Genomic DNA, 10,000 nt, shown 5'->3' on the forward strand with positions numbered 1-10,000 from the left:
ATTAAGAAACAACTGGGAAAAAACAAACATATGTCTATATACTTTCTGTTGTTATTTTATGCCATTGAATTGATTTAATGCCAGATTTTACCATTAGGTAAAGATAATGAAAAGTTAATATAGTACAATATCTGCAATCAATATATATATTTATTTTTTCAGAGGCCAGAGCAAAGATACAAGGGAAAGAAACACTTTATGTTCAATCTGGAAGCACCGTTACTCTTGAGTGTATAATCAAAGAGGAGCTAGTCATCCCTGGTAAGTTTTTTTCTTGCAGTTCTTGGTATGAATATAATGAATACTATCTTTCATGGGTCGGTAGCCTGAGTCCCGCTCACGCCCTTTAGGTCTTCGTAGTGTCTACTTGCTGAATTATTGTTATCTATTATTTGACTTTAATTTGTCCCTGCTTGGGTGAAGAGGAGGCTCAGGAACTGATTATGTGTAAACAGGATCAGTGTCTTACAGGATCAGTGTCTAGTACGTTGTCCTGTGACCTTCGTCTATCGAACATGAGTTTGCATTACACCTTTAAATGGTTTGGGATTAGGATTTTCATTATAATTATCAGAAATTTAACATTGGAGGCTAAATAATGCCTCATTGATAATTTTTCTCTCCCTAAAATTACCAAATCTCTATCAATAATACCTTTTTTTATCACCCATCTTCTTTGCTTATTCTTACTTCTCTTTGAAACCTAAATTACACTAAGTAATTAGTCATCGAAATTGAATATGCTTCACAAGCTATTTCTCTATCCTTTTATCTTTTTTTCTAATTTTCGAGGAAGGAAGTTTTGATTTGGTTCCTAAAACAAGGATTTAGTGTTATTACCAGTATCTCGCTGACAAAAATGTCGATGTATATTACTTGTACGGTTAAACCTTTTCTTTATTGAAAAGTAGTGGACAACTTCCAATCGTCAGTAAGACAGTCAAGAATGACGTCTCTTTACTTCTATTTTTTCTCAATAACTGAAGTGTTATGTTATAAATTTCTGTATTCATTAATTTAGATTAAGAGAGAACAGATTCTCTTATAACGAAAAGAAATTAATGTCCTTATCATGAAATCTACTACTTACTTAAGTAAGGAGATCCTTATGGTAATTCTACTCTAATATGATTATACTTAGTAGGGATATAGCCTATCTGAAAAAATAATTGAAAGTAACTGAACTCGGATCAATCTCTCTCTCTCTCTCTCTCTCTCTCTCTCTCTCTCTCTCTCTCTCTCTCTCTCTCTCTCTCTCTCTCTCTCTCTCTCATTGGCAAATATTTAACTATATTACCCATGTATTTTATCTTTCCAACTCTGTTTCTCAGAAATACCATATGGTAGTAGGTATTTGTTTGCATTGCATCTTTGATGATGGCCCCTTCCCGGCATATCCATGAAATTTAAGAAATATTTCCTATCAATGGTTAATATACAAACTAGACTTAAGATGAGCCTTTTGACAACCTAATAGTGTGAAGCCCTACACTATCCTCATTCTATGACGTGTTCTTTTGTGTATGGGGAAAACATGCACAAGCAACCAAGCTATAAGCAAAACATTTATTGTTGATTAAAAGATAATTGTTCTCTTATTACTGTAGGACTAGTTTTATGGTACCAGGACGACCGGCTGGTGGAAAGAGAAAGTGGTCGCGTGAAAGTGGTGACCAAAGTGGCCAACATAACGACCAGCACCTTGACGGTGGCCGTGGCTGAGGATCGCGATTCTGGAAACTACTCCTGTTGGCCATCTGCTGGAAGGCCAGACAGCGTCATGGTGCATGTCATACAAGGTAGGCAGATTAAGTATGAAATAAATTATCAAGATAACCCTTTTTTCATTATTAAGATCGTTCTGCCAATGCTTCCGCTTTAATATTCAACCTCATGTATCTATTAGGTATATTTTTGAGCTCGAGCCATGTCGTCCTGATGGAAGTTCCTTCCGGCATCTTCCTATTGTATAATATTTCTGCAAGTGATGTTACAAGAGAATTACCGCCAGGTATCACAGGGTTCTAACCCCTGGAATGACTATCCTAAGATATCGTGTATAATCAGGGACGTATCCATAGATAACCATAGATATCTACACCCTAAACAGACTTGACCCAGTCTAGGAATCTAAGGAGGAGGATAGGGGAGGAGCTGTTACATATCCTCTCCCTTCATAGTACTGTTCGTCTCTGATAAACTCATATCTTTGGTCGCAGCTTACCTACGCGTTCGTATTTTGTCAATTGCACTTTTTCTCAGCTTTCGTCGTCAAAGTTGAGTTCTCTCTTTTTTTACAGTTTGAATTAGCTGTAACTGCTTTAGATCCTCTAAGGGAGTGGTTATTTAACTTTCTTATTGCGATGAGGGAGCCGGGCGCTCTAAGTCCAGCTAGCCTTTGGGCGTCATGTCGAGTTCGTGACCGCCCTTTTTATTTTCGTGTTCACTTAGTATTACTTCATTAGTATCACGTTAGCTAGCTTTATTTTAGCATTACGATGCCTTGGGCTCTGTTATGTGTTTACTTATACTATGCATTAATATAGTTTAAGTTTTAGTTTCATGTGTGTCAGACCCGGCTAGCCTAGCTTAGAGAGTATTAGTTTTGTCGGAGACGGGATTGCCGATGGCGATCAGGTCTTTCTTACTGGTCTCGTTGGCAGCGGCCATTTTACCCTTAGAGGGTTTTTTCCTCGGTTACACTAGTCTACTAAGCCCCTTACTTTTACCTCCATATTGCTTAAAGCCATCTTGTTAATTGTCTCAATAGCTCATAATATACTGTATAAAATTATTACCTGTTTTTAATTGTTAATGTTTATCGTTGCTTTAATTTACCATTCTATCAGGAGAGAAATTTTGGGATGAATTATAGTTTTGTGAATGTACCTGACTTTTCTGAAGAATTATCAGCAAGATATTGTATTTGGAATGTTTAAATCCTACAATACTCCGTAATCGACCATTTTCAATGGCCAGTTGGCCGGATTGCCCTGCAGTAATAAAACCAATATCTTACAGTTTGACAGTGGAAGGAGCATATTGACCTAACACACGAGGTTGTATTGAAAGGTGAAATCGCCGTTTCTAGAATCACAATGTTCGCGAGTGGTTGGGTTTTAAAATTACACACTCCACTATAGTAGGTTTTTCAACTTTAAATCTCCCCAGAGATTTTTTTTTTTTCTTTTTTTTTTATCAGAATTACAAGTTCAGCGAACGCAGATTTCATTTTAAGTTGCAAGCTTTGCTTTTTTTTCCCCTTAGGTTTTGTGAATTGACTACTAGTGTAATGTTACGTTTTCAGATTATAATCTCTACAATGGTACCTTATAAGAATAAGAATAACTATTTCGCTGTGTATTTTTTTACTGTAATTATATGTTGTGCAGCAGTAGGTATTTAGAAATGTAAGCTTTTCTGTGGTATGTTGTTATGATTAAAAGTTCTACATTTGTAGGGTCTGCTTCTAACATTCATTTCCAAATAATCTAACCTAAGTGCACTTTCTTGAAGGTGATCCTCCCGCGGCAATGCAACATGGCAACTCGGCCTCTGGCTTCTCGAACTTCCTGCTCATCCCAACGAACATCATCTCTTTACTCTTTCTCTTCACGTGATTGTAATGTCACGTATGTACTGAGGTGGAATCAATCAATTATCCATTTCGTAAGGGACCCTTTTATAACTTTAGGATAGAGTTGAAGCTCTTTTGAAAGAATATACGTTTTGTTTGATTCATGTACACGATGAAGTTGCCCATAGATTAGTTCCACATATTGGGTAAATGCTGTGATTCATATAACGTATGGTTGGTTTGAGCTCAATGATTGTTGGTTGTCTCTCTTTTACTGATTCATAACTTGATTAGAACAATATACCGAAGGTCGTAGTTTCCCAGTTATAGACAGAAAATTCAACTCTAACTGAAATTGGAATTTCATTGAAGAAATGGAAGTATTTTAAATCTCATGAGTTCGATCCAATGAAAAAAAGGCCGTTTAAAAGATTTCCAATACAATTATTAAATAGTTTTTTTCCCATTTGTATATCGATTCATTCATGTTTATGGTTGGACACATTCAGCCCAAAAATATGTTTACGTGAAACGTACAATTGAACGAAAAAAATATTTATGTGCAAATGAAATCCAGGGAAATTTTGATATAATACTTGCTCTTATTTCAGTTTATACGCAACTATTGGATATTTCAGATCATTAAGATAACATGGTGATAAGGATTCACGGCGTTTGCTTTATTGAGATTTATGATAAATTTCCTTCAATGTTTTGTGATAGAAAAAAAATAGATAAGGGCAAATGAAACATTGATGGCGTGTTTATATATTTTGCTTGAAAGACCAAAATACAAATTAATATTGCATTAAATGTTTTTACTCTGTTGTGGCAAACGTAAGTAATTTCTGTACGATTTAATAGGAAAAAATAATTTACTATACAACCAACAAAGACCTCTCAATTTCAAAAAGCACAAGCAGTAGAACTGGAAGGATAGTACTTTATTCTATAAAAATTCTTTGCTTTGAATATCAGCAACAAAATAACTAAGGTATTGTCATAATAAACCTTTTGACTAATAACTCAATAATCCTGGAGGAAATAAATGAGCATAATACATTCCATTGGTTAGAAGATAGAATCAAATCTTCTTATTGCTAATTACAGAATGGATCATTTACATCAATTCTGGTGATCTGTTCAATTCACTGGAACTTGATGAGTATTACAGAACAAATGGTTTCTGAATAAAAAAAAATTACAAAACTGGAAAAGTGTTTTGTTGTGAATAATATCACTTGTACCGGCAGTATATGTGAGCTTGCCAACACACAAATATTTTTATAAAACCTTACTCACGTTGTAAAAGAACTGCGTGTAATTGTTTATATGTATGTGTACAGGTAGAGGCATATGCATATCTATAAGTACACGCATTTCTATACAGACACGTAACCAATTAAAAAATAACCACAGTATTAAGTCAATTTAAACAAGAATTTGACAGATATTAAAACATTCCAAAATGTCATTTCTATTAGTTACTGAATTCTATTAGTTTAACAATTATGGGTTTGACTCACATGATTATTTTTCATTCATGTAAATAAAATGTCAAAGACTAGTAGATAGAACACTTATTTGTATAAATGATATCTGTGATGAACGTTTTGTGTTAGCATGTGAGATAATGGTGTTTCTGTTGTGTGCTACTGATATGTATATTTTCAAATAAAATCTATTCTACTTCTGTTATTTCCTAATCCAAGTTTCAAAACATTTTCCGATTATTATTCTGGACGTAAAATAAAGAACTGAGAGAGAAAAGTGTGACATATCAAAAGCAATGTGATAAAGAAATTATCAATAATTGGTGGAATACAAAAAGAAATGTAAGGTACTGCCACGGCCTCGTATTAATTTCTCAGCATATTTATCAAAGTTATTGACAAGAAAACCATCGCAAAATTATAAGCATTTAGTTGGGTGTTAGTGAGGTGCCTCGACAGAATATTAAATTTGTTGATTTACGGAGTTATTTGTATAAAGCATGTTTTGAGTGACATACATTAAAAGCATTACTGGAGCCTCCAGCTGAAGAAATAGAAATAAAATAAAAAAAATTCATAGTGTAGTCTAAAATGAATATATTCCGCTATGTCCAAAAGCATTAATTGTTATTCATTCTTGTAGAGTAAGACGAACATCATTTTCTCGAGCAATGTTGCCTGAAACAGGAAAACTACATATTTGGGCAGCTGGATAAGCTATGTTACCTAAGTGTTGTGATGTAAAAATACCTTGAAGTCTACTATAACATTAATATTATAAGCTACTAGTCAAAAAGTGTAAACATCTTGGAAGATTGTCTAATAAAGTTCAACTTCCTTCACTAAAATTAAACTGCATACTGATCTCTTATATATGTATTAGATACTCTTAGCAACTTCAGTCTGGAACTAAGGTGATTAAATGATTGACAAAATGAGGCATTACCTGCTTATTGCACAATTGTGTTTTCAAGACCCAAAATTTTGTCAAAAGGACAAGAAGGAAGATCCTGTATGACACATCAGAAAAGATAAATCTAGGTCACATCCACATTCTGTTGCCAGTCATTCAAAGACATAGAAAATAGGAAATGGAATAATATCAAGTAAACTCTTAAACAGGAGCTATAACCGGGTTAAAGTCCCCAATAAAATGAACTGGAAAAGTCTGTAGTAACCCAAATTTGAAAATTTATGTCAATATGCTAGTTGTCTATCAATCAGTATCTCCTTTAGATATGTAACCATTTTATGCTTGCTTCAAAAAAAGGAAAGAATAAAAAAATTCATAACTTGCAGAAGAAATCTACACTTATGAAAAAAAGCAGTTTGTGTAATTAGCCGCTGTAACACCGTTGGATGAAGGACCCTTATAATATCAAATAACCTCATCTGCAAATTCTTCTTAGGAGAGCAAAACCATAAATACTCTTAAGTTCAAGTAGGTCAGCTCAGAATTTTCTTCATGGTAAATGGGGAAAATTCATTCAGCGCTTCTCCACCTGTGCTGTTCATGCTATCTGAAACATTCTTAACATTTTCTTATTAAAAAAAAAGCATGGAATGAATGTATACACAAACTGTAGGCTCTTAAAACCTAAAGAAGTATCTCCACTATGCCCCAGAGGTTTCTCACATTTACCCCGTCTTAAACTATTTAAGATAAAAAATAAAATCCAAGGGAAGTATATTCGGTTAGTCCATCAGATATGTCTTCAATATATCTCTAGAACTGTGGCAAGTGTACATTAAAACCATTAAGACTAAATGAAGATTTACGCCAAATAGATGTGACAGATATTCCTTTTGCAAAGGTAGAACCTGACCTACGTTATAAAAGAGAGTTTTAGTTTTACATGAAGCTATTATGTGTGATGTAGCACTAAATAACCAATAAATACCTTAATGTCCATGACCATTTACCTTGAAGTAACACTGAAACCTCAAATAGATATATATTATTACCAAAGAGCTTTCTTGGAAAATGAAAAAACAGTTAAAGAGACATTTCATGGATCAGGGTAAGGAGCTCATCAGATTTTTGTGCATAAAAACTTCCAAATTTTCTCTGTTCAAAAAGCGAATTAAAAGATACAAACGTCACTCCTCTTAACAATGTAAGGTACTCGTGGAGCCATAATTATCGTATAACGAGGTGGGGACTGTATTAAGGAGCTAAAAGGTTGAGGCATTCCATTAACAAGAAGAAAAATTTTAGTTTATTTTTCTCGCGCACCATTGTCTCCTTTCTTATTATTATTATTATTATTATTATTATTATTATTATTATTATTATTATTATTATTATTATTATTATTATTATTATTATTATTATTATTATCATCATGGAATGGGATAGTCAGGTCTGCTTTCTTAGAATGATTACACATCACTGTAACACAATCGTGAACTCTTTTTAATTCATCTAAATGATTTTTTTATGGATCGTAACATGCATAGTTCAGTATCTTTGAATATGATGTTTTTTTTTCTCTTCCAAATAATATAGCAAAAGTAACCAACGTTGTAATTTTTAGAATGTAATTGGCTGGATATCTAATATTTTTCAAGTATCATCGTATGCATATTTCAATGCTTTTGCAATAGATTTTCATGTTCCATTTATATAGGGAAGTTATTTTTGAATCTTCAGAAAGAAAATCATTATAGTGTGATTTATTATCGTATTAGAAATTTTTTATGATTTTTTTTTTTATTTCCTATTACGGAGGATCCTACGCAAAGAAAACACGGTATATATGAATAATGTGTCATAACCTTTATAAGTGATAACTGAAGCTGCTATAAAAAAAACAACAGGAAACTTAAAAGGTACCTGTGAATATCTTACCAAATACTAGTTTCCCAAAATATCAATAATCACTGCTTTTGAGACATAAGAAGAACCACCGCTCATTACGACTTGTGGAATATGATTTAACACGGATCATCTCGAGACCCTGTTGATCCTGCGTTTAAGTATATCCAGAAAAGGAACGTGAATAGATTGTATGAGAAATAACACAGCCTTCTCCAGTGCTGTCTAACAATGGAGGCTTTTGTAATGCAAGACAATTACATTGCCCTCATTGATCCAGAAGCGCAAGAATGAGAGGGAAAGAGTGGGAAAGAAGCTGGAAGAAGGATTTTCTGTTTTGAATAAGAATAATTCTTATTATGGTTTTATATGAAGGCCACTGAGATCAGCAAAGGTAATGGAATGCCTTTTCACTATTGAGGAATTGTACCCCTAATTACGACAAGTATGTGTAATCTATTATTTAATGATCAATTTACTATTCTATTTCGTTTGAATTTTTCCCCTCGAAACCTTGTGTAAAGGTACCGGGATGTATATACTTTAACTTTATCAAACTCATCCGTAGAGAGAGGAGCATCAACAACAAAGTAATGGGTGCACATGCCTTTTTATGAAAAATATAAAACTAGCTAGAATTATATTTAATTTTTCTAATTAAATCTATCATAATAATAATGATGTGGATAATATATCATTGACCGGTGGCCTTAATGGGACATATATATATATATATATATATATATATATATATATATATATATGTATATATATATATACAATATATATATATATATATATATATATATATATATATATATATATATATACCTGCATACATCTTCCTTTATTTTCTGGATTTAAAGTGAAATCACGGACTCGTACATAAATACTCACAACCTATTTTGATATAAGTGCGATACCCTTTTTTATAATATTACGTTCTACATAACTTTAATTTCATTTAGTATATTCTAGATATCAATGTTTTTCGTAGTAGTAGGATATAGTGTTCATATAAGAATATCATGCTGCAGGTAGAACATCATTAGTTAGTTTAGAGTAGTTTTCTCTAATCGAGTTACGAAGTAAATAACTAATAGCAATATTATGTAATAATGAAGATAACTATATTAACCTGTCCGTGTAAAATTGATCTTGACATATATGACTTCATTAGTATGCGGGACATACATTGGAATTAGATTATGCTAAAAATTTTGCTTTATGTGATTGCTTATTTATTTTCTGAATTTTATACTTAGTCCTATAACAGAGTGGGTAATTATATAATATTATGACTCAACCATGGATCTTTATAAATAATCCTATAATATACGTTCCCTATATGCAAGATGCCATGCGGAGAAGTCTCCCCTTAGAATACCAAAGACAGTAAAAGGAAGACTGAAAAACTTAGTCGAATTATGTGGTAATTTTCCCGCTTCAGTAAGGAGCGTTGGCAACAGACGGCGCTAATATATTTTGCGTGTATCCTTTGTTACTTGTTTATTAAAATCAATGTTCCCATTTGGAAAATTTTCATCAGTTTCCTTTTCAAACTATGAAGGATTTTTTTATTAGGCTTGATACAAATCTATGTTACACCATGAATAAAGAAAAATTTAGGTTTAGGAAAAATCATTGCAAATGATTTTACTATCTTCTTTAGAGCACATAATTTTCATTCGATCTCCTCTGGTGAATATGGGGTCTCAGTGTCTGGCAAGGATGACTCAAATCTTCAAAACAATCAGAGAAATTCCGTCACCTTATATATGATTAGTAGCCGGTGTTGCATATATTGTGCCTTGTGGTTAAACAATTATTCAATGATACTTTTTTTCTCTGATTTAAGAATGCAAAGTTGAGGTAAGGCTGTAGATTAAATGTTTATATGATTATAACTTGCAGAATATATGAACTTTATCAAAGATAGAAAGTATAAATTGAAAAGGGTATTATGAGTAATATATGACTATTGACAAGCCTAAAACAATACTAGACCATCCGTCACTTATCTTCTCCCTTCCTTCTAGTTTAGTCACAGGTTTTATTTCGGATGTTATTTTTTACATCTTCTGTAAGTTTTATTTGTAATATTATATATAC

The 10,000-nt window shown here is 32.7% G+C and overlaps 1 protein-coding gene across 3 annotated transcripts in view; it reads left to right on the forward strand.

Annotated features, from left to right (window-relative positions):
* The window catches only part of LOC137620148 (uncharacterized), a 52,677-nt gene extending 47,441 nt beyond the window's left edge, over positions 1–5,236 (forward strand). For all 3 annotated transcript variants that reach the window (XM_068350406.1, XM_068350405.1, XM_068350407.1), the window contains exons 5-7: positions 163–261; positions 1,608–1,799; positions 3,517–5,236. In XM_068350406.1, the coding sequence (XP_068206507.1) occupies positions 163–261; positions 1,608–1,799; positions 3,517–3,620 (395 nt within the window). In that variant the 3' untranslated portion in view covers positions 3,621–5,236. The remainder of the gene's footprint in view (positions 1–162; positions 262–1,607; positions 1,800–3,516) is intronic.
* Positions 5,237–10,000: the final 4,764 nt, after the last annotated feature.

Source organism: Palaemon carinicauda, chromosome 26 (genome assembly GCF_036898095.1).
Source record: "Palaemon carinicauda isolate YSFRI2023 chromosome 26, ASM3689809v2, whole genome shotgun sequence".
Lineage (NCBI taxonomy): Eukaryota > Metazoa > Arthropoda > Malacostraca > Decapoda > Palaemonidae > Palaemon > Palaemon carinicauda.